Source organism: Dromaius novaehollandiae, chromosome 5, assembly GCF_036370855.1.
Source record: "Dromaius novaehollandiae isolate bDroNov1 chromosome 5, bDroNov1.hap1, whole genome shotgun sequence".
NCBI lineage: Eukaryota > Metazoa > Chordata > Aves > Casuariiformes > Dromaiidae > Dromaius > Dromaius novaehollandiae.
The window spans coordinates 41,914,381-41,940,455 of NC_088102.1; the positions used below are offsets into that span (position 1 = coordinate 41,914,381).

The window sequence follows — 26,075 nt, forward strand, 5'->3', positions numbered from 1 at the left end:
TATTCCTCTTGTACTTTTGAACATATCACGTCACGTCAACATACCTTTGCTGGCTTGTGAAAATAACACCATAAACTAAACTTAAAAATGAGGTGATAATGGCCCCAAAAGCCTGAAAGCTGAATCACCAAATAGACAATTTAAAGATCAATCAGTTTCTGAAATACATATTTGAATAATTAAATAATTACACTGAACCCAAACATCTCTAATTTATGAAGAAAACATAACCATATTCTGAAATAGATAGGGGAGGTCATTCATTTCTTTCTTCTAAAACATGTCTTAATCCAGATGTACCGGTAAGATTTAGACTTGAAATACAGGAATCCTGTGATACAGGAACGAAGTACAGCCCAATTTCTGCTATTGCCTGCCTGCCTTCCCCATAAGCAGCCTGCACTCAGTGCAGTTCTAGCAGGAAATAAAATAATACAACCTCTGGACAAACATAAGACAATCGGCTTCATTTCTGTAGCTATCAAGACTTTTCTCATACATAAAAGCTTGGTTTCACAGGACCGGCATACAGCATATAAAAAAGCAACCAAAATACCTAGGGAAGAGGTATCCCTGCACAGAATTTCACAAATGCATGCAGATCTCTAGGTGTAGCAAATGCCGCAAGAAGTGTCAACAGTTACCCCTCCTCCAAGTAAACCTTTAAAAACAGCAAGTAAAACGACAACAATGAAAACACACCAACCTTAAACTAAATATAGCAACAAATCACTGAGAAAATCTTCATATTAGACCAATAGTGCTGGCCTGTTTCTCCATCTCATCTTTCTCTCCACAAAGTTTGCATGACGCATGCTAAACGAACCATTTGTAAATCCACATTTTCTCCAGCCTGTTTTGTCGTCAGCTCTCTGGGATCCTGTTGTGCAATTCTCCTCCCCTCTTCCCCAAACACTTCCACTGCTGGTGCAGAGCCTGGCGGCTCCTACAGCATAATGCAGCTTTCAGTAACTATGGCAGCGATAGCTGTGTGCCGAGGCAAAATCCTTCCTGCAACTGAGTCTTAAGGCTCAAAGAGCGACTCGAGTGGAAAAAAAAATTAAAGAAAAAGAACTCAAGAATCACCCTTGCTTAAAGCTGAAATTCACCAGTTTTCTCAGAGAAAAACTAAGTTAGCATCCCCTTTCTTCTGTCTGCCTAGGCTCGAGTCCCATTTTTCTTTTACTAATGATTTTTTCCAGGAGAGGAAGAGTTAATAATAAAGCAGAACAGAAGATTTTGGCAAGCCATTTTGCATGTTTGCAAAGCTCAGCGCTGCGAGCAATCCCAAGCCAGGGCGACGAGCCTATGCACTGATTTACATTTCCCCCCGCTCCATCCTCCCCCCGCCACACGTGCCCAATCTGGGGCCCTGCGTGCAGCAGCAGGCGCTACGCCGCCGCGCAGGACCGGTGGAGGAGCCTGACCACGTCTGCTTCTGCCTAGCACAGAGGCTCAGACACGCTCCTCTCAAACCTCTCCCTTCTCCTCCTAAAGCAAAGGGAAGGGCGATGAAGCAGCAGCTATGAAGACCTTGTGTTATCACCTCCGTCAGCCCCCGCAAACAATGTCAGTTATGCAATGCCAAGCAGAGGAAAAGCGGGGGAGGAGACAGGGACAGAGAAATCTGTAAAAATGAGCAACAGAGTCAGAAACCTTTAGAAATAACACACCTTTGGAAACGTGCACACAAAGAGGAATCCCCTTCGGGGAAGTCGCCACCAGGCAAAATGTCATACACAGTTTTGATGAGCCCATTTACTTAAAGAAAAAACACACCTCTGCACTTAATTTTTGCTACTTTCCCATGTAAAAAGCTCTTTTTTTCTTTGCCTAAACTCCCCAAACTACAGAAAGTAAGTGACTTATCAAGCAACCCTTTAAATACTCTTCTGAAACTGGCCTCTCTCTTTGGCAAGGCATCCCAGGCACAAGAGACAGACACACGCTCCAGTAAAGGTCACTGCTGCCTTCCAAATTCCAGTTCAGCAGGGAATACAGTCTCTCAGGGTTCCTCCCCTTATGATTTCAATTGCACATAGTATCACTTAGTTTCCCTGCTAAACCACTATACTTGATTTTGCTGCGAGTTTTAGAGCTGCTGTAAGCGCATTTATTTGTGAAATAAAATATTTGAGGGCTAAGAGATTCAAAAGATTTCTTTAACTTGTATTTGTAAAGCACTTTGAAATTCTCAAATGAAAGCTGTTAATAAGAACTCACTATTATTTTTACAAATACTAGTTGGACATGTTAATTATACCACGTTAGAGTAAAAACCCTGTTGTGTTTGACAGTACCAGATACCTTGTCTAGGGACACTTCTTCCTTTCCACTTCAGTGGAATTTCACGAATTCTTATGATTTTTTTTTTGTTTAGTTCAGTAGTTTGGGCACTTTCTGGGAAGAGAGCGCTTAAACGTGTTCCAAACAGCTAAAATTCGTACCCGGCATAGGTTGCAGAACACCGTTTCATTTGCTGCGCAGCCCTTTCCAATGGCTCTGGTTTTGGCCTCCATTTAGTTTGCTACTGCTGTATCCCCAGGCTTCAAGGGACCTGCCCCTAGCTTTTTTTCCAAACCAGCAAAACAGAAGCAGGCTTTCCGTTCACACACAGGTGCGGTGTTAAGGCAATGACAGGAGCAAGAACTTCGTTGTCTCCTGACTTGCGGGAATACCGCCATGCGATGACTGATGCCATTCTCAAGCATACGTGTGTTTGCTGGCTGACAATAAGCAATAGAAATTTGAACTGCTGGGGCTCTGCCCATAAAATTTTAACATAAAATTACAGCTCATATCAGCAATTCAGCCCCATGAAAATGGAAAAGAAAAATAATGTAATCATACTGACAGCACAGGAGACAAGAGACTGTAAGCAAAGATTATCATAATATATAATGTTTACATGTGCTGAAATAAAAATTCCAGAAGAAAGCAAAATACCATCAGTTCCTAATTAAAGGGTACTTAACCCCGTGAAAGCCCAGCATTTTCTGGAAGATTTTTGTGTGCAGCTGCTGGGGGGGGGTGTGTGCATGAATGAATTGCATTCTATGATAGGACTTCTTTTTCAGACTCTTCTATAATGCCATCTTCATCTCATCAAAAGAGAACCTGGTTCAACGAATTTTCAATATACTACTAATGGGTATTCACAGTACCTACCACTGACATGAAATTTATTATATTTTAGGCGTCTTGCTTATTCTAAATTGGTGGTAGTTTCCGTGTAAATCCCACTGTAGTTCTGCCTTCAAAATACAGGTTACATATGCCACAAAGGTGCAAACCATTTGCGAAAGATCAAGTAGGAAAAAAGATCACAGTTGTAGAGACTTGTCTGTTACTCAGCTGCAAGTATGGATTTTTGTTTCAACGTGATAAAGTCAAATGAAAGCTTACAGTCTAGCTTGTATCTTCCCCTTGAGGAAATCACTGTAGCATAGGAGAAAGGCAAACTAGTGGGGCCAAAAAATTCAGCATGATTTAGACATGTTAACTTTAAATAATTTTCTTACCTTATTTCAGCAGAACATTTGTTTCCTTTATGGCTTGTACATTTTGGACTGTAAGCATAAAATTAGTAAATTATAAAGAGGGTCAAAAAGAAGGCAAGAAAACTTTATTGAAGAGTATTAAATACAAAGATGCTATTATAACTTCCAGTAGAGAAAGTCTCTAAGATGCAGCTTGCCAGGACCTCTGAGAGCGTATCAGAACTGTCAGCCATATATATGTGCACATGTGTAGTGTGTGGTTATGCACATACACACACACACACACACAAACACACTTGCTTACCATGTTGTTGGAGCCTCCTCTAAGCATCTCTTTCTGACAGAGGAGACACTGGGCTGGATGGACCTTTTTATTCATCAGCACACAAGCACTCACTCTAGTCTCTTTAGAGCTATATTCCTGATTACAAAGTACCTCAGTCACACCTTTTAGTACTTAACATTGACCAGTCTTCGCAAAGTCTAGCTATGTTGAGAGACCACTTTAATCTCATTTTATTCTTATATTACAGACCTTAGGCTAGCTATCTAGATCATAAGCAGTTCAGCCCCCTACAAGGGCAAAACTACTTGTCTGGACAGAAACACAGGCTTACTGGTTACTGTAGGAGAAGACTTAAGAGGACCACTTCAGTTTACCTTTGCCAAAAAACTATTCAAGTGAAACAAAAGACTAGACTACTTCAGGTGAAAGATAACCAATATTAGATGTATTTTTTATCTTTTTCCTGTAACGGACAGACATTCATAAAAATCAAGTGAATGCAATACCATAATGCTTTTCATTTTCAGTGAAGTAAGCATGTGAAACCCTGTGAAACTGAGTTGAGACACTGAATATAAGCCACTCTCCAACATTTTAGAAATGGTCTATGCTCAACTAAAAAAAAAAAAAGGACGAGCTACAGGGAATTTATGATTAAAAAAACCTTCTGAGCTCTACAACAAATTAGCAGGGGAACTAAATTGGTAATAATGGCAATAATTACCTTCAGTAAATTATGATTCATATCCAGAAAAGCCCAATCTGTGCACTGAGGTAAGAACATTGTAAAAAAAAAAAAAAAGTAGATTTTCTTGTAAATCAAAACAGCTATAAGGCAGATGTGCAAATGGACGGAATTAAGACCGCCTGACAGTCTCAACTGAGGCATTTCCTTGATTGTGCATCAATATTGATTGTGCACCAATAAAAAAAATTTCAGGTTTGTTGTTTGGATATTGTAAAGTTGAAAATTAATCAGTTGACCCATGCATTTCCCTGGACACTTATTTTCTTCTGAATAGTTGTAAACATGATGGGACCTGTTCTATGTGCAATTCAGTTTTGTCTGAACCACGTCCTGGTTCCAGACATTGTCCCACATGAGAAATAGTCTTTTTTTTCCAACTTACTTTTCAAGAGAAGAAGGGATATAGTGAGGAGAACGGGTGAAATTTCCATCCAAGTTGAGCCAGTCCAAAGTTCCACAGCTCAGAACGACTGGGGAGTCAGTAAGCTACAAAACACACAAAATGAGAACGGAAAGAACAAAATATCACAGCAAGCCAGGAGTTTCCAACTTCTTATCAGTACCATTGTTGCTGCACACAATGCTGTATAATATGCATGACAGTTCACAATCTATAATATACATGTGGGTTTACAATCTCATTATAGTTCTGCTTAGTCTTTGCTAATTTGTAAAATTGTTAAATATTTGTTACTGAGTACATCTCTTCTTGTAGCTCTCTTATAATGTGCTGCATGTTTCATTAATCAAGAAATAAAGAACAAAAGCAAGTCAAAGTTAAGCTCTTTATCTTGGCTACAGAAGTGAGTACAAAAGGGCAGTTGAGCAAAAATTGTAAAATGTTATTATGTGATAATCTGTTTTAAAAGGAAGTTTCTTGCCAATATCAGCTGGCAACATGACTATATCCTTAACAAGAAAATTTACTTTTTTTAAGTTAGGCTTTTAGTTATGTATGTCAATCATTTTATCAAATGATCTAACTTTATTTTGAAACATTATTCAACTAGCTGACCAAATAATATCTTGCAGTAGGTAGTTCCTGTGATTAATATAACAACAAATATTTTATTTATTTCTGATGTAGGTAACAATTACGTGCTTTCAGGGATAACACCGCTCAGGCACTTAATCCCATAAATTCTCTTCTAGTATACCCCATTCTGGACAGTGAAATGGTAGTGCAAAGAGGATAATTCAGAAAATTATCAAAAGTGGAAAGATTCTAAACTGGTCTTTTCACTGCAGCATTCTGCCTTTCTGTTTCAATCCCCCATAGTCATGACTAGAAATAGGAAACGCTAAATTATTCAAGGGATCTGCATCATCTTTTGCTAAGCACATCTGAAAGAAGCAATAGTGTCCTCTCACAAAAGGTTTAGTGTCATTACAGACCATTAGATGGAGGAAATTAAGCAAGTGAATACGATGATGTGAAGAAATATTATCTATACCAGGCTTGCTGTTAAGAGGGAAAATAATCAGGGAAATCAATGGAAGTATTAGGAAAGAAAAAATACAGAGCCTTAGAACTTACTGATCTCCTTTGTCTTAAGATGGCAGCTTCTGCTGGGTGGTTGAATCTAAATTTATGAACCTTGCCAAGGACAACAAGGGCCCCTGTAAACAGACAGCAAAGTTATTACAGAGACATAATTCATCAAACATTTAGTACAGCATACACTACTGGTGCCTAGCAGATATACGAGAGGTTTCTAAACTGTGGTACATAGACTACTAAATACTTAAACTACGAAAAAATACTATGTTAAAATGTAATATTCTGACCAACAGCTTTCTGACAGGCACAAAGCAGAGACCTATTCTTTACAGTTTGCCGCTATGGAACAGTGCACTTATTTTTCAATAACGGCATCCAAGCAAAGTAATTGTGGGAATCTCTGGTGTAACGTCTGCAAGCCCAACATAAGAGTAAATTCCCTGTTCACATTAAAGACTGGCAAGACTCAATATCAAAAACATAACCAATCCACTGCCAGAAACTTATTTTTACACTAACTTTTTAAAAACCTAGATAGATCACTGCAAGTTCCCAGTAGCTAGATTTTTTTTTTTCCTTTTAAACAACCTGAAAACATGGGAGGCCGATCCATTCACCTTAGCCTGTGACTCAGTGGCTGATATCCTCTTCCTGAACTCACCATGAAGCAGAGGCCAAACTCATTTCAACCGTATTACACAACTGCCACAAAACCCGCCGATGGCCGGCTGGCTCCATTACGTTCCACAACGCTGCCTCTGACCGCAAGCCTTCGCTTTCCAGAAGGCTACAAATTACTGCTGCCAGAAGTTGTCTTAATGTTGATACCTGTGTCTTCATTTTACTTTCTGTGGTCAGTTCAGTTATTCGCTCTAGTCTGGAAGCTGTAGCCACAGATCAACCCTTGTGGTGCTAAGCAGCAGTAGGAGACTGAAAGCTGTATTTCTTAGACCTGTATGAGCTCCGTAAGCCCTTGACTCTAACTTGCTGAGGCAGGTGGATGAAAATGCTCCATTCCCCAGAAAAAGCAAGCCTTACCTTGTGACAACCGGCACAATCCGGTGACTTCACATCCATTTACAGTGCAGTGTGCGCCCTGAACTGGTCGTAAAGTCACGATCCCACAGTTGTTGTCTATCATACAATGGTTCCTCTCAATCCACCGCCCCTGCAAAACTACAATGTACAGATTCTTTTTACTTCATCTGCTGAAGGGCACAGGCTCGCATTACTTTCCTCAGAGTGAAGTACCACATGCTGTTTGACCATACGATGGCATAGCCCGTACCTCCGAGAACTATCTCATGCCCGGCACAAGGGGAGCAAACTGTCTTCTCCGACTGGTAGTTCAGGACCAGTTCACAGAAAAGTGTACTTGTTTGAAAATGCTTAGACTGCTCTTTCAAAGTACTTCTAGCTCTGGAAAACTGTAAGCTACTTTGTGATGTGTAAGCTGAGGGGCAAATTTTTTTATTGTGCTGAATTTTCTTATTGCTATGATGACGTTATTTTAAAAGTTAGTATTCTACTAACCCATTGGAAGAAGATAATCAAATCTGGCAAAGTGGAAATGCCAGAATGTTTCCAGCTTTGATATAAAGTTTAACTTTGTGTCATCATTTCTAGCTCTTGAGATTCTGGCTGTTAAAAGCAAGGTCAGAAATGAAATGAAACAAAAGATAATCAGCGTCACTTGGGTTTTAAATCTAAATTACTATGACCAAGGACAGCTGAAAAGCATTTGTAATTTATCATGATCACCTGTGCCACTAGTTTACGACAGGTCATAGCAAGATTAGGATTGTTGGACCAAGATATTTTTACACTCTAATGCAACACTTCACAAGTGCAAGGAAAACTCTAGACAGACCCCAACCACTTCCATGGACTTTTTGACCTCACAAACAGCAACAAAAATTAACTGCAAGGTTTTTGCCAACTCAAACATTCATTCTCTTCTGCTTACCATCTTACACAGAGAAAGCTGACAAACAGAAACATTACCTAACTATTACAGAAGACAAACAAAACTCTCCTGGTTTGACCTTATTATACTATCAAATAATTTGTAATCTCATTCTCTTACCAATGTCTTGATCTTGATCTGAATCACTTCTTCCAATTTTGGTTGTTCCTTCCTAAAACAAGAAAAAAACCTTAATTTAAAAATCAGTTACTGAAGGCAAATTATACATAATAATTAAAAAAGCTCTGGTACAGCATCTTAGTAAATACCTGAAATAAATTATTTCTGACTGAATTGTTTAGAGCAAACTGTAGCTACTACTCTGTAATACTTTGGCCTGTGCCCCTCATAGTGATGCAATTGCTCTTATCCTGCTGCTCCTTCAGCTTCTCCTACTGCAACGCCAGTAGATGAAGTAACCCTCGGTGGACAATTTCTTGAATGTGCTTGAGACAAATATTTTGAATGTTTTGATGCTTTGAACTTCTAAGGTGAGACTTGTTAGGATGAAAAAGATGATTCTTTGTACAAATACCATGCATAAGAAAGGAGGCACTAAATGACTATTCAATTAACCAGTCGGGTTTAGATTTTGTAATGAAAAACTAAGCAGAAAATAACAGAATTTCTGTTTAGTATAGGAACTATGTCACAGAACATGAATTCTTCAAACTCACTACTATAAGAATGCTTTTTTCCAAAACATAAATGACATTTATAAAAATGCCATCTTGGTGATTATAGATGTGGGAATGTTCACAAACGTGAACTTTAAATAAATTCACAGAAGAGAACTGCCTGGGAACAAAGGTCTCAAGAACACGTAGACCAAAACCATATTGTGGGCCAATGATGGAAGGGAGACTGTGTTCTTATATTACAGTGGAAATATCGACAAAACAGAGTCATTTAATCAAAACTATGAAAACAAACTACTAATAAAGGCAACAAAGTTATGGCCTGCCCAGTATGTTCCATTACCAGTTCAGTCTTTTTCCTTAGGAAAACAAAGCCAGATCATTTTTCAGCTCTGAAGAGACATTATATTTGATTATTGTAAACTGATTGTTGAGCAAACTAAAACAAGTTTAGCAGCAACTCTTTAAGTCATGTAAAATCATGGCCATTAAACTACCTGATTTTTGTATTCCAGTTAGAATAATTAAACATGCCCTCTGTGCCAAGCATATTATAACCTAGCTTTAAAGATGATGCAAGAATAATTACAAGCCTTAAGACTGGGAAACAGGAGGGTGTGCATTACTGTAAAACAATGTAGTTATGGGCAATTACCGGTAAATCTCCATGGTTTCTTGGCACCAGAGGGGAAAGGAACAATTATCATTCAGTTCTTCACAGGGCTTGGATCTCTCAACAGTGGCGAACTGAACTGGCTAAGAGAGCCCTCTGCTAGGAGCCCTGCTGGGACCCCCTTACTGCAGAGGCCGAAGGCTGGGTTGTGCCCAACGCCCCCGCTCTGGAGTAATCTAGTTTCATGTCAGATTAACATTCAGTGAACTCGGCCACAAAATATCCACCTGGCTTGGCCACATCTTGTAGAAAAACTTCAGGATTCAATTTGTCTTTGACTCACTTCACGCAATCAATTGAGTTAGCACCAGGTATTTCACACAAAGAAAAATGATCCAACCCCCAAAATACCTCTTTATCGATCACCCTATTCACCAAGCAATGAGATTATTATAATCTCTGAATGACACTTTTGTCCAGTGTGCTGAAATAACTCTCTGGTAATACAATTTAATTCAGAAAATTTTATCACAGCAGTATTTGCTCACAAAATTCACACCAGCTGAATGCAACCCAGTCAGTGGAGTGATCGCAGCAGAGTTTAAGTGCAACAAAACACTGCAACTGAGAGCAAGGGTACAGATAACATGCAAGCAAACTTATCCACATTAAAGAAGAAAACAGAACAGAACTAGCCATAAACAAGACCCTCTTCAATGTCATTTTTTAATGCTATTACTCATCTAATAATTTAAATAGTCAGTAGAGATACTTTTTCCTAATTTGATATTGATTATTCTACCTGAAAAAATGAAAGACAGACAATTCTGATCAAATGATTGCATAGCTTCACCTTAACATGTTGAGGGACACGTTCATTTATCTGTTAAAGTCCTTTTTATGTTGTTACCTTCTTTTGGCAGTGTTTCCTGACAAAGGGAGGAATTCCCAAGGCATATTACGGAGCCATAGAGAGAGAGTGAGATTACTTCCTCCCTTCAGTTCTGGGAGTACTCCAACTTCCCAAAAAGTTTGTGAAGAAAAAGTATGTCTTTTTCTAAACCGATACAAGCAAATCTCATATTTTTAAGTTACGCAAAAAAGCCAGTTAAATTATAGAAAAAATATTTACTTTTGTTAAGGAAAGCCAGAAAAAAAGAACAGAACCTCAGAAAGAAAGGTTCTTCAAGCATAGGCACAGCATTGATTAGTGCAATTAATACTATGGAATAACATGAAAATAAAAGAGTAACACTGCTTATTCTACATGATCTGAAGACTGCTATCATGTCCCCTCCCTAAAAGTACAAAATAAAGTGCTGTAATACGTTAAAGCCCTAATATGTAAGGAGCTGCTAATGTTTTACCTTCTTGCTGTTCAGACGAAGGTAATAGACACCAGAGTCTAAAAGATGCAAAGCACAAAGAAAAGAAAAGGCAGCATCTAGGAGCAAAGAAAGAGGGGACACAGATGTTAGTGTGAAAAGAGACACTGGTTAATGACTTCAGAAGGTGGCTCTTCAAACCAAGTTTCATTATTAAAATTATTATTGTTAAACTACTTTAGTCATTGTTACAATTAGTATGTGAAAATATTTACTGTTTCCAAACTGGCACATGATGGAAAAAAATTTTAGTAGTAGCAATTACTTTTAATAAATATTTAATGTCAATGTAGAATTGAGTAGTTCAGTTCAAGTTGGATATTGTTAAGCACTGAATGTTACTACTTGATACCCAGTTATTACCTGGCAAAATTTCTCTGTGCTACTCTGAGGAAAATCAGTAACATTTCTCTTTCAATTTAGTGAGAATAGTATGAATTTTATCTCAAATATTTGTTGCTACTTTTTAACAGAACCTCCTCCAACTTCCAGAGAACCTAAACTGTATCAAGCAGCACAGATCTTCAGTTTGGATGAGGATCTTTTATTAGCAGGCAGAGACGTCATTTCCAACTATATATTAACACATTTTTTTGCTAATGAGTGCACCTCTGAAGAGCTGCCCATCCATCATTCATTTTATATTAAACATCATCAATATTTTTATAGCTACCATTCATTTAAACATCATCAATAAGTTAAAATCCAGCTTAGCACTGATTTATTAAAAGAACCCCTCCCCCAAATATTTGACCTAACCACACACATCTGAAAGTGGAACATGATGAAATACACATATGTCAAGTATACAAGTACCTAGTAAAATCTGGACCAGTATGTCTGGTATAGTTTAAGCACCATCCTTTACCTTTACACACACACACACACAAAGTGATCTGTCCTCTTGTTTTGTGGGCAAAAACTATTTCCATGCACATTTAGGGCACCTGGGCATCTACTTTGCTTACCATACATTATCAAATAGTCTTGCACATGCACTCGTAAGAGTCCAACTTATTATTCCAGTCATCATGTTTTGCTTTGCGTAAGTAATAGAGAACATCCTCCTTTTCCTCCATTTTCGTGTGTCCTTTTTTGCTGTTATTTTCTGTTTATCCGTATATTTGTTCTTCTCATGGATTGTGGCCTTTACTTTTTGATAGCTCTGGTTATAATGCTACCTTAATCACTCTCCCACATTCCCAAAGGAGACACACAGTTTGAAGTTAAAAGGAAAAATAAGACAAGTAATAATATCTCACCCTGAGATGATAAAGCACCACTCCCGTACTGAGGATATCATCATCCATCGCCATTAGATGAGGTAAACTTGAATCTATTGTTACTCCAGCTTTTTCTTTGTTGATATCTACACTGTATTCTTCCATGATGGCTTTTCTGTCTGTCCACTTACTCGTCCAGTCTTTGGTCAGTTGCTCAATCTTAAAGGAAAACAGGAGAGAAAATGTTTTCACTTTTTAAGTAGGTTAATTTTTCTCATACACAAGCTTCCTCAGAAAGAACAGCTTTTTTTCTCCCTGCAATTACTGTATACTCCTGCAAAATTATTTCACCACCTGAAGTGCAGGTGTATTTCTAACTGTATTACCTTTCTGTGGTATAATAAAATGATCAGGTAAAAACTGTACTACCACTTAGTGACACAGGTTTAGCCCATTGAAGACTCATTCCCAAAATATCAGGAAAACATACGAATCATGCTAACTTCATGATTTCCAAACTAGGTATTTTGCCTATCTGACAAGCTTAGGCAAAATTTAAAACTAAGACATTCAAAACCTCTCCAGGTCTACAGTGATCAAAGCTTCTTAATTTGGTGACTGCATAATGGTTTCCTTTAAATGAGTTGGAGGACTTTAATCTTAGAAGACAAAGGATCTGTATAATGAATTATTGTGATACAGTTGCGCAGCTTTCAGACAAGGAATAGATTGTGCAGACTTAATGGGATACTGCCCACTGCATACTACTAAGGACACACGAGACGTTCATCACAAATCAGCAGGGAACCCCCAACATGCATTACAGGTGACAGTTTTCTGCACATTCAGACCAAACAGGAAAGGATTAGGACAACAACATTTTCACCAGCGTGGTTTCAAAACTATGGCAATGCTACCCCACGGAACAGGAGTGGGTTACAGCATCGAACGGATCATACACACCTTCATTTCATTCTGAAGAACCAACTCGGTCAGATTTCCGTCTCTGTCTTCGCTCCAGGAAGGACTAGAATTTCTCTGTACAAACAACAATTACGGAGACCCGTGTGTTGGTTTCCTTATTCACAACTGGCAACCATGTTCTGTCAGTCTCCATGATTTCAAGGAGATGAACTCAGGGGAAGTAAAAACAAAACAGACACACATTCGATGCTTCCTTCTAAATCTGCTTGTGAACTCCTTTCTAGTTATTGCATGCAACTCTGTGGAGAACTGGTGAGAGAGCATTAACAGAGAGACACTTCTGTGTAAATAAATCCTGGAGTCTACTTTCAGTTTCTCTCAGAAAAACATACTCCCTATGGTATGGAAAGCCAAGAAACTGTTATTGTTCCAAATTAAAAACCGCAAAGAGTGCCAGCTCTTGTGGGGGACAGTGTACAGGCAACCTGTACCTTCAAACTACTGTCAAGGTCTACTAGTTCACTTTTTTGGGGAAGAGGACTGCAACAAGTCTGTCAGGGAAATTACATTAATGATTAATGTTTTGCATTGTCTTGGTGCTCTCTAACCCTACAAAGCAAATAGTTCAAGGTATTTCTTGGCAGCAAAACCAGCTGACTCCGCAAAGGACAGCAAGTAAGCCCTTTCTAATCATTGCACAACAGCTTGTACTTTGGGATTATTACTATAATGCCATAAAAAGGAGAAATGACAGAAAGGCAATTAGGCTTATAATCATTTTGAAATTACTCAAAGAACAATGTAATTTCCCTCTAGTTGCAATAAAGCTGGAAAGGTAAACAGACAAGAGGAAACTAGGCTACTGTAGCTCCTTAGAGCACCAGCACTTCTCCAGCTGGGAGGACTTCAGACGTACCAGTTCAAAGCTCAGCAGCATCGTTTTTAATCTATCAATTTCTTCGCGCAGTTCTCTGATCAGTTTTACATTCGCATCCTGAAACATTGAAACACAGACATCAGAAAAAATCCAAAAGCCAGGAGCAGATGCTGAAGACAGTAAATAAGAACAGGCAAACCCACAGCAATACTCCCTGTTACACTCTCCCAGGCCCCTGGGACATGCTGCTTGGGGCAGGTGGCTCCTACGGGGTTTCTTTTCATGTGACTTTCATCTCCTCTCTTTTTTGAACATACATCTAACACAACATTTGTTCCCATCACCACAATAGCTGGGGACTTCACTACTTTTATGAATTTAACTTCAAAATAATGCCATGAGGTCAGAAAATGCTGTTAATTCTGTTTTGCAGGTGAGAAAATCAGGCTAGAGCAGACTAAGTCAGAGCTTCACCAACCACATTAGTAAAAGCCCTTAAAAGCGATGCACACAGCAGCTGCTGCCTGCTTCTCTGGAGGCAGTTACCTCACTTCCAGAGTAAGCACTTCTGCACAGGCAGCTGCTGGAAACCAGCTTTTTGCAGAAAGTTCAGGGAAACTCTTGAGTCAATTGTCTCTGTGCTGCCAGTGACAATTTAGCTCAGGTCAGTTGGCCGCGAGGAGAAGGAGGCAGCTAGTTGAAGGGATGGAGTTAAGCGTCTAGCAGGGGTTGTGTAAGAGAGCAAGGGGACACAAGTTGGAATCCTGTTTTCAGAGGCTGAGAAGTTGCATGTAACAAGAAGCTGCGCCCGGAGGACCACGTTTACTTGCATGTAGCCTGTCAGAGTTGAGAATTGCTGCTGCCAAAACCGAACACACTATTGCCACCACTAGTAATGTCTAAAAGCTACTCTTATAGGTGCTGGTGATACTGCTGCAAAATAAATTTGGGAAACCCTGGATTAGAAGGGTTTCTTTCTGCCCAAGATTTAATAGAGCATCTGTAGGAGGGCAAATAAATGAATTAGATCCCTAAGATTTTATCCTTTTATCTAAGGATAAAATTTTGTTGCACATAGGCCAAACTTTATTTCCAAAGACCTAGAAACTACTGGAATATTGTAAAATACTCAGACAACTATAAATTACATAAACTCTATCATGAAAGCACATGGCCCCAAAGAATGAAATGCATTTTTTCAATGGAGAATGGGAATAGATAACTTGGAGTTTAATTCAGGGAGCTGTACAAATAGGACTTACTCACAGAAGTTATCTCACTGAACTTCATGGTATATCGAAAAAGTAGAGGGGAAGGCTTTTAGAAAACCCAGACCTTAAAGAATTTTATTATAGTAAATACACAAGGCTGCCTGACTCCAGTGAGAGACATTCTGTATGAATATTCCAATTCTACTGTTGAACCAGATGCTTTAAATCTGGTCTGACACAATGACATCTTTTGCTTTTCTATAGTGCTCCCTAGTGAAGGGAACTAGTAAAGGTGTAAAGTCAAGTACTCAGTGATCAGGAAATGCTAGAATCAAGGATTCTCGTGAAACCTTAAATCAGTCTCCTTAAAAGGATTACACTGCAATTTGGTCCTTAAATTATGTGATCACTGCAAGATTGCAGCCTCCTGAAAAGTACAAGTTGAAGAATGCTCAGTTGAAGAGCAGCAGTTCAAGAGTTTTATACTTCTAGTACATGTGATCCCATTTTGATTACTATGTGCTATTTGAACTTTGCTGTGAAGACAGAATAACACATTTCCCCATGGAATATTTTTTAGCTCTCATCAGGAAGCAGCAAGAATATTTTTAGTTCTCATCACTACACTATCCAAGAACTCCACAACTGCTAGTCAGACTATTTTGACAGTACATCTTTGATTTGGAGTGTTCATATTTTTCCTGTTCCATAAATGTGGAACAAAGACTGGAAAATGAGAAACACGTACATATTAAAAGTTTGGTTTGTGTGTCTGCACTAGTACTGCATAGCAGGGCAGAGACAGAATCCAGATCTCCAGGGCAGCATCAGACTAACACCCTGCCATGTTTTAACTTACACAGTGTGTGTAAGACCCCTACACAATCTAACAGACCAATTTACTGCACAGTCACAGTTCATACCCAATGAACGAAGCTGGGCTTCTGTGGCAAAAGTGGTACCCGTATATCTAAAGACTTCGTCATTTTGTGTACTGAAAAGAGGTCAAATCGAGACTACACACGCAACCTTAATCCTGGCATGTTAACTTTTGAATTCTTGACCTTGCAACCTTAACAGTGTTCTTTTAACATACCTAAATGAAGGGTTGTGCATTTATAACAACAGGTTAAATAGTAACAAATGATCCTAACAGATCTGTAAACCTGCCAATATTTAGAAAAAAGACACATGTCATAACAATTCAAAGAGAAGAAGGATAGAAACTGAAAGGACAGAGAAGAATGTCTAATGGGCCTGAAACGCTAAATGATTTAAGCAGCAGTGAATTAAAGAAATGATTTCTGCAATATCCAGGGTCCTACTGAGCTTTGCTTAACACAGGAAAAAGAGGTATGATTTTTATTCAGAGTGCACATATACTGAATAAAAGTTAAAGAATACACCCAACAAAACTGAACAAGAATGGAAAGCAGAGCTCAAAGTCTCACCTCATTCACTCTGGGCTTATTAATTATATTTTTGGCATTAGAAGCATATCTTAAGGTACTCATGGTCTCATGATAGCTGGAGCTGGCAGGAGAGATAGCTACAGAGAGAACACAAGCACTGGTATTATAAAAAAAGCAATCTCTTTAAAACAGCACTTTTCAAAAAGGTGGATTTTTTAGTTTGGCTTTTTTAGAAACAAAACCAAAAATATCCTTAAGGATATTTCATTAAGCTCACAAAGTTTCTCCAGATTCTATTTATAAGTGAATAAATCACATTAAATCAAAGCTGTAACCTTGGAAAGACTCATCTCTTATGCTTAACTTCATGCACAATCTGTGCAGCTTTTCCTTTCGATAAGATTACTCCTTGTGTATCCTATGAAGTACTTAGAGTCTGACCATGTGAAAATTTTCATAAGCGACATAGCTGACTTTGCACCGCAGTAAGATATATTGTATAGGGCTAATATAGTGCAAAAATTTAACAATGAATAGAAACCAAACTCACTGGCAATCATAATGGTCTTGGAGTTGCCCCCCAGACTGTCCTTCAGCAGCCAGGTGAGGATGGAGTCACGGTATGGGATATAAGCCTGTCGCCTGGTCCCACTGATGCTGCTTGTGGAGGGGCTGCCTGCATGACTGCTCTCCCCTTCGCTTGTTACGGTGTTTATGCTCTGGCAGCTGCTGAACATCTGTGAATTTTGTGCTGAAAGAAAAATATGACAGAGCTCATGAAAGGAGTCATCTTTTTCTACCATAGCTATTTAATTTTCTTAAATGTTATTATAGTTTATGAAGAAGCCACACCACTGTTCTACTCAGCTTCTTGTTGTAAATATAGACAAATATTCAAACATTGCACCTGGGGAGTGAGTCCTATGGTTTTATTAATAGCCTTCAACATAAAGAACTAATATGCTTACCTAAAGTGGAGATGACAATCCCAAGTGTAACCAGTGACTTGTTAATATTAGCACCTTCTGTAATTCGATCTTTACAATAACTGGGATCAGCTCTTTCACTGAAGCACAAACGCATGGGAAAAATAATGCAAACCAAATCAAAATGTTTAATACTTAATCAAAATGAAGGCATCATTCCTTTTTTTGACATACAAGAAAACAGAAATTGCAAGCTCTGCAGTTAAAAACAAATATACTTTGAACACTTTAATTGAAACATTGATCTTTTGATTCAAGAAGCCCAAAAAACTGTCAAAGGCCATTGGCACAAACTACCGTTAGAGACCCATCAAAGCATACGTTCAAACCTGAACGGGACAACCTAATCATGGTGGTTCTAAGAAAACAACTTAAATTACAAAATTCTGTAAGGATAGACTGGCTCTGTGGAAAAACTACATATGCCCTCAAGATTACTTTCTGTGCTCAGATATCCACAGCGATTTACATTCTTGAGAAAGAAAAATGTCATGTTCTGCAACTGTCCTGCAGCTCCTCAGCACAATTTCCACTTTATTATTCTGTGCCACATCCTGCTTAACCACACATTCCTCACCGAAACGTGTAGCTGAGCTCTGGGACTTGGGAGCTGCTGGAACACAAGCAATGCAAGCACTGAGTTAGGACAATGTCCCCCCTCCCGTGCTAGGCAGCCATGAGGCGCACACGCTTAACCTATTCTTTTCAAGCTTGGATTTGACAATCCCCCACTAGTTACTGGAAAAGCCACCTACTAAGAGTCCCTACTCTTAGCAGTTTCTGAATGGAATTATGCTAAATGTCTGCAACAGCAGAGCACTGGACCTGAGGACCCAGGAATTCCCTTCTCCAGTGAAATCCAATACCCAGTACAGAAGGATGGATGACAGATACAATGTTAACTCAATGTGCCTTATTACCATACACAAAAATCAGACTTACTGTTATTTTAATGAAACTTTAAAACATTAAATGCCAACTTCTAAGCCAGTAATACCAGCATTTGCACAAAACATTATCTTTTTACCCCTTCACTATATTATTACCTGCCTGCAAGGTCCACTAGGTTGATCTTGCTTGCAATTTCAGAGGGGAGATTGTTTTCCAGTATGGCCTGAAGATAAAAATACAAATAAGGAAGATTATTCCTCCTGTTTCATTAATGACTATAAAATAGGTGCCTTCTTTTGTTCAAAAATGATTATATATCTGACTGTCCCGCTTGCTTTCTTTGTAATCTTGGGCCACTATAGTCAAACCATTAACTCAACAGCTCTCTCAGCTGACACAGAAACTACCCTCTTATGCCGATTTCCTCTCGAAAAACACTCTACTGCCTAGCTACTGTGAAAGATACTAGATTGTAGATTGTAGATCTTGCAAAGTTATTTTCCACTAATGTATTCCAAAGTCCTTTTGTAAACTATTGAAAAATATCCCAAAATGTTCTGTGATTACAGGATGTTAGAAGTGTGAGATAGAAAAGGTCTATTGGATCACTGAAACACTTCCATGCCAGGGAAGGATATAATTCCTCTGCAGAAAGGCTTCATTGTCTCCAAGAGATGAGCACAGCTGAAATGCTGGACAGAAACAAAATTTTGGTAAATCTTAACGTGATACTACACTTAAACTAAGGGACCTAAATGAGTGTCACAAAATGTAACTTCAAAGCTTTCTACATATAATTTTCACAGCATTGTAGAAGGAGTATTACATTTGAAAAGGCTGCTTAAAACTTCAAGTATTTCTTTTTACAGAGAGTCTTTGGCATCACTTCTAACTACAAACTTGCATAAAGGAACAAGAATACTTCAGTAAATACTCCAGACATCAGGCAGTGCAGGAAACACATCTGCAGTGTGATCTGAAGGAAATAAGTAACAGTTTCCACTGAGATGACTACAAGTAACACAAAACAGCAGCAACTAAACAATTGAACAAATGAACAAAACATTGAACAATGATTTTTGAGCGTAAAGAGAGAAGGAAGTCGGATTATGTTTAGCCAACCTGAGTGTAGTGGATGGTGAAGATAGCATGGGATCTGCTGCTGGCATTGTGAATGTGCGTAGCTGCTGTGATCCTAGAAAGAAGGACAAACTGTTCAGTTACGAAGGCTTTCTTCCCTGCCTTCAGAGAAAGCACAAAAGGCAAAAACTGCACAGGGATGATGCTGAAGACGGAGGAACGGGGAGCTGTGAGAATACGGCAGCTGTCACACACAACTTTTTGGTTTCGCTTGTCACTGGGGCTGTTACTGCAGTTTTGCACCACTAGAGAAGTTCAATAAGATTAGCTCAGTCTAGCTGTACCAAGCAAATGCTGCAATTATTCATGTATTCACTTGCTTGCTTGCTTCTCTTGCGTGGACACAGCAGCCATGCAAGCCTCACCCTCTCACCCACCGCATTCGGTCATCCGCCAGAGGGAGGGGGAACAGTGGCACTCTTCCACTGCCTCTGCTACACAAACTTTTGGAAACTCTACTTTTGTTTGCTGTCGTTTTGGTTATGCAAATCCAAAGCGAGCCAGGTTTCGCCTAGGGGGTGAGCCAGTTTGCAGATCTTGCCCTCTGTCACTGGGGCAGCTTGCCTTGGCTGCACAGATCCCTCGTTGCCGGCTGCCCGCGCAGCCTCGAGCACCTTGCGGCGATACCAGCAGGCAGCCTCAGCAGCGCGGGCAGGGCCTCGGAGCCACGCGGGCGTCAGCGCCTCGGCTGGCCGAGCGCTGGGAAGGAAGCTGCACGAGAGCAGGGGGCAGCACCTACGCGCCGGCTCCCCGAACGCCCACCACGGGAGGCCAAAGCCGGCGCCCCGCGCCGCTGCCCTCCGCTCGCCTGCTGCACGCGGCCCGGTGCCTCGCAACAACGAAGGAGCCTAAACTGAGGACGCTGGAGAAGGTTAACTGATCGCCAGGTTTTGGAGGAGAAAGACACCTAGGTAAAGGGCAAAAGAGAACGTAGAACGCGCCCCAGGATTTGGAGGAGGAAGCAAGCGAGAAACATTAGTATCAGTTTCTCACCTCCTACAACATGCAGGGTAATTGGAGAGCAAGTTCACAGCATCTCAACTATTCCTATCCCATGCAAGCGTTTTTATGGGACAACACTCATGTCGGTTTCTCAGATATTCGGTTTCATCATGGCATATGGTGCGTTTTACCACTTTTAATTGTTCTGATAATATTATCTGTGTTGGTTGGTTGCTTTGCTTTACATAGCAGCAGGGCTATGCTTTTGGAAAAGCTTACAAAAGCTTGGAAAAGCTTAATGCATTTTTTTTTAATTTTATTTTTAAGCATCTGAGCCTGGGTCTAGCAAAATGCCAAGAGAAAAAAAAAAAAGCTTTACAGCTATGACAGATGCAATAACGAGTACATATCACAAGTCATATTTCATTTATTTTTAAAGCAGACAGTCATAGCCAGGATAGTGCTAGAGACGGCCTGGTTGAAAAAAAAGAAGAAGAAAAAAAACCTGTTAGAAGAAACACCTTCTGCTCCTTGCTAGTACGGGAGCTACCCTCTCCCCCAGGCAGCACGCCCCTGTGTTTGAGGGCAGCCCCCCCTCCTCCCTCAGGCCCCAGCTGCTCCTCGCCGGCCTCCGGGAGCACGGGGCACCCGCGGCCTCTCCCCGCCTCCGGCCCCACATGCAGATCGGGCTGGTGCATCCCAGCCTCCGGATCTTTTAAGTTTCCTTGACTGTATTTACAATGTGCTAATAAATGCTCTGCAGAATATTTTATTAAAATAAAGCCTGCAGGTAAATAGGCATTTTCTGTATATTCCAAATAAGTTTTTGAAAAGTTATCCAGAAAGAGAAGTTGCCCAGTTTCACACAAGTGACGAAGTTTGAAATTTCAGCAACATACAAACCTACAACTAAAATACTGAACCAGTGGTTTTGTTCCCATCTTCTGTTTCTGTAGCAATGAGACCACTGCAGGATTATGCTAGTACACTGATTGGAATTTTGTTATTATTTTGAAAAACTCTCTTTTTATCACAGAGTTATATCTACTGATTGGTACAAGCATAAGTAGCAAAAATTAATCCTGCTGCTTATTCTGACTTTGTCATAATGCAGCTTAGTTTTTATTTACTTGGCAGCGTCACTGATATTCTAACATTTCAGCCTCTCTTATCGTAAGAGTTTAATATTAATCTTAGAACTGGGATTTGTATTTGGAGGATTCTCCTTTTGAAATAATACTCTTTTTCCAACACTGTAATGGTAGTTGTGTGGTATCCAAAGCTGCCTGTAGAAAGAGGGGAAAAAAATCACTTGCCTAGCACAAGCTTAGGTCATCGATTTCACCGGTATGCCAGCTCCCACAGTTCTCTCGTAGCAACCATGTACATGATTTAGTGTAAAAATTTAAAATTAAAAAAAATAAAAATTAAAAAAACCATGAAAATTAAACAAAATCATATTACCTTTTCAGGAGTTATAAATCAGTACGTTGCACTAACAGTGAGCTGAAAGCTATGCAGTCTAAAGCGCCACAAGTAAGCAGAGGAAAAAAGCGAAACAGTTTACGGCAACCACACTTTCCTGGCTTATCTTTCTTATCTGAGACAGATGGCAGAATTTTGTGGATAAGTCAGCAAGGGATCAGTTTTGAAGAAATACGTTAAACAACAACTTTGTGAGCCCCTGTAGCTATGATTATGGATAATATGAGGATATACAGCATCTTTCAGGCAATGATCATAAAACCTGACATCCTATCACAAAGCATCAGCGATGCTGTCAGTAAAAAACAGACATCAATGGAATCAAAATGTGGAGAAAGAGAAAAGCTAAATAAAGATAGGGTTCGTTTTTTTTATGAAATACCTTTTAGCAATTCCTTTCTCCAGAAGTTCTACAACTTGCTTGTAGTCTGTAACCAAATGTTGAGACAATCCTGCCAAACATTTAAAAGGAGTTAAACACATGTTTTTCTCAGAAAGTTTCAGTCACCTCATTTCATTAATCACTGGGGAGTCATAATAACAATTTACCCAACATCTGGAGCATAAAGACATTCTGCTGGGATGCCTGCTCGTTCTACAAGTAGTCTCTGAACTAGGGTAACTGCTTTAGTTAAAATAAAATAAAACATTGCAGTCCATACTTCAGATGCAGTGACATTAGTATAGAAATGCCTTGCACCTCGAAAGGCAGACCTTTTACCAACTCAAAAACGGAACAATGATATTTAATAAATGGTACAGTTCAAAATTTCTCCTGGAGATGCAGCTATGTCACCACTATTAATTGGGTATATACCCTGCAGAGGAGCTTTTAGCTGTTGCCTCTGGATAATGGTTCTGCTCACATGACTCTCAGAATTAGGAACCATCCCCTGTGTAGAATATTTAGCAGGTACTTAATTTTAATCAGCACTGAGCCTGCAACACTTAAGAGTCCTGATGCTCTCTATTCTCCCCGAGGGTATCCAAGTCCTGACATGAAACATGTGGCCTTTTATACCTCCTGCTTTCAAGATTTTTTTAAATTTGATTTCATTTTTAAAGAAAAAGCCAGCCAAAAACAAATGAGAGAAATACTGCATTGCAGAGCCTAGTGTAGCAGAATGGTGGCTGCGACTAACGTAGCCCCAGTGGAGGGCAGCACGCTGCTACGCTGTAATTGCATTGCCAGCACCTTACAAAATGCAAACTCCAGCAGAGACACAAAATTAACTTCAACGGCCTTGTATTTCACATAAATCCAGTTTAATGTCTCCTTTGCATTTTCTGGTGATGATAATTTATCATTTGCACTGCAGAGATTCCTAAAAAAAAAAAAAACCCTGAGTTGTAAAGAGAGACTTACCATGCAATGCATCCTAGTAAAACAGTCCCTTCCTAAATGTTTTATCTTGAAGTTTGAGTCCATAGGGCTATTCATTTTTTCACTTCACTACTGCACCAATTCAGGTTTTGTTTTAGTGTAGGCCACAACAGCGTGGATGAGAGGCCAGAGTATTGAAAAAATGTAATTTACTTGGATCAAAGAATTCACCTACAGCCAGAGTGTAAGTTAAGATGAATTTAAAAATTCAACATGACTGAAATGACTATTTCTGATGTTGTTGGAGAGGCTGTCTCCTTAGATGACAATGCCTGGCTTAACTTTAAATGAAAGCAAAATCTAGCCCAAAGATGGGAATTTATATTAGTCATTTAACAGCTGATACGCACACAGGGGGGAAAAAAAAAGTATTTGGACTACCTACACTTAAAAAAAATCCCATAACTATAGTGCACATGCATGCACACTCGCACACACAAAGTAGAAGATGATTTTCAAAGAAAAACATTTCTTCTACTCTCTAGTGTAGCTTTTCAATACAATAATTCCAGAAGTCATCATATTTTCCATTTGAGAAAAAGGGTCGTTATTTTTCAAATACCACTGGGATTTTCAAACACAGAATATGGAAACTACCATATACTGTTTTCCCAGACCATTTTTCAGGATTTTTTTAACTGACTAAAGCGCTAATTATATAACGGAGGCACGGAGGAAATTCTTACCTACCTACATTTCCATAGCACAGAGTTCTAAAATAATTCATTTTACAGTATGGTAAATGAAATATTGTGAATGTTGTTTGAGAAGAAATGACAATGTTCTTTCGGCTGCTGGAAAAAGAAAGGTCATTTTCAAGTACTATTGAAAGATCAAAAACTCTTGTTCATCTAGAAATCTGCCTCAGAGCAAGACAGCATCTCCCCCAGAAATCAGTCTCAGAGTAACAAAATAGATTGCATCATTTCCTGATCTAAGAGCGGCTGAATCCTTAACAGTGCAACCATCTGTGAGGGAGAGGCTTGAAACAATTCCAGCACGAAGGACTGAAACACTTTTAGCATTTTAAAGGCTACAATCTCACAGCCTTTACGTGGAAAAATGATGGGCTGGAAACTATTCAAAATACTTAGTGTTGGGAGCTGGGACGTCCTGACTGGACTTGCAAATGGAAAATGCATTGCCCCCTAATATCAGGGCAACTAAGCATCCTTAAAGGGGTTAAAATTCTGATTTTTCCCCTCTGTCTGTTCTTCATTTGACTGCTAACAGTACTCTGGATATCCCTGACACCAACCACACACCCACAGTACAAGAGGGAGCTGCTCCTCAAGAGGAGCCTGCAAGCCTTAGCTGCAAACGGCAAACACAGATGCTTGTCCTTAACAGATTTGATCTCGGGGGAATAATGGAAAATGTCTGAGTTTTGCCTGATGCTCACCATTTTAATTGCTCCCATGCAGCACATTGGCCGGAAGGGGAATACAAGATAAGCTGCCCTTCTAGTAACTTTGCGGATAAGTCTGATCTCTGCCGTCTAGCTATTAGAAACAAGATTCTTCACTGTGGTCCTGCACAGGGCCACTACATATAAAACTGCCGTAGACTTCAGCACATAGATGGCCCTCATTACAGACACCACCAGTTGTTGATTGCAGCAGTATATTACTGCAGTTGACAAGGGCATTTTGTACCAGTGTTGTGAACAGCTTCATTGTCTTGAATTGCATGTTATTAAAACCAAGCTAACCATACTCCTCACCTGCATGCAAAATACCTCCAGCCTCTCTCACTGCTGCTCATTTGTGAGGTGAAGCAATGAGTGCAGTCCCACAAGAAACTATATAACAGATCTTCTTTATTAATCCCTCTTCCCAAAAGATGCACGGATTGGCTCAAATAAAACTGTTACAGTTCTTAATTGCATAAACTGTACATATACTTTTATTTATTAATATATATTTATATATACATATCTAAAAAAAAGAACTATGTCATCTGACTGTTGCCCCTAGTCACTGACTCATCAGCCTCAAATCACTTCTATTCACATGCTCTCACAGCAGCATGTAAAAATACCCATGATGCCTTCAACAGAAAAATCACTTCATTTTTCATGCATGAGATCAGTTTTTCTAAAACATGAATCACATTTACCATTAAAAAATACATTTTTTCTTACAGCCATTAACACAGAGATTTTTGGAGCCTGTCATAAGATACAGAATACACAGAGAATCTTCTAAAACAGAGCATTCACACTGGTTTTAATAATGTGTCCAAACCCAGCAAATATTATTTAGGTTAACATGCTTTTGTACTTTCCCCTCATATTAAAAAACCCCCAAAATCTCACCAAAAGGGAAGTCTTAAAGGATATGTCAGAACTCTAACATAAAATTGTTCTATTTAAAATTTTTAATTGCATCTAAGTATAAAATTCTTATTTAAAAAGGGTAAAATTGAATTAAAAAAAATCAGAACTGGAAAAGAAGAAGTGACAGATTTAGCCTAGAAGTTTCCAGATGAGGACGGACTAGTGACAAAAGGCAAGCCAGCCCATTGGCAGACCTCTGAATCCCAGCTATAACTTCATTTTCTTTTAAAACACGGAAACGTCATTATGTGCAGCCAAGGAATCATTGGAGATATAGGCTTGAGAAAAGGGATGGAAACTGCCAAGGAAGGAAGCAGTTTAAAGACCTTTTCTTGTGTGGTGAATGAGCAGCTGCTAAAAGAAAATAATTAGTATCTGTATCCCACCAGCAATGACGTTCTCAGATAACAAGCAGGTAGAAAAAGAATCTTGGAAAGACCTCAATAAAGGCCAAATGTCTATGAATCTACTTTTCAAAGAATGATAAGTCTGCCATACTAATGAGACCATCAATTCATCTATTTTCCAACTCTCTGTTAAACAGGATGCTGATGTGCTGGGAAAGCACAGCTGAAAGAACCGCAATGCCAAACAGCCCCCTCTGCATGGGAGCGTACACGTGAAA

The 26,075-nt window shown here is 39.3% G+C and overlaps 1 protein-coding gene across 1 annotated transcript in view; it reads right to left on the reverse strand.

Annotated features, from left to right (window-relative positions):
* STARD9 (StAR related lipid transfer domain containing 9) overlaps nt 1-26,075 on the reverse strand; it is a 113,410-nt gene that overhangs the window by 30,719 nt on the left and 56,616 nt on the right. The window contains exons 8-21 of the mRNA XM_026095738.2: nt 22,111-22,180; nt 19,284-19,356; nt 18,317-18,384; nt 17,253-17,350; nt 16,835-17,035; nt 16,324-16,421; nt 13,701-13,778; nt 12,824-12,898; nt 11,900-12,079; nt 8,122-8,173; nt 7,074-7,211; nt 6,072-6,154; nt 4,917-5,020; nt 3,522-3,569 (exon numbers count right to left, since the gene is read on the reverse strand). Of these exons, the coding sequence (XP_025951523.2) occupies nt 3,522-3,569; nt 4,917-5,020; nt 6,072-6,154; nt 7,074-7,211; nt 8,122-8,173; nt 11,900-12,079; nt 12,824-12,898; nt 13,701-13,778; nt 16,324-16,421; nt 16,835-17,035; nt 17,253-17,350; nt 18,317-18,384; nt 19,284-19,356; nt 22,111-22,180 (1,366 nt within the window). The remainder of the gene's footprint in view (nt 1-3,521; nt 3,570-4,916; nt 5,021-6,071; nt 6,155-7,073; nt 7,212-8,121; nt 8,174-11,899; nt 12,080-12,823; nt 12,899-13,700; nt 13,779-16,323; nt 16,422-16,834; nt 17,036-17,252; nt 17,351-18,316; nt 18,385-19,283; nt 19,357-22,110; nt 22,181-26,075) is intronic.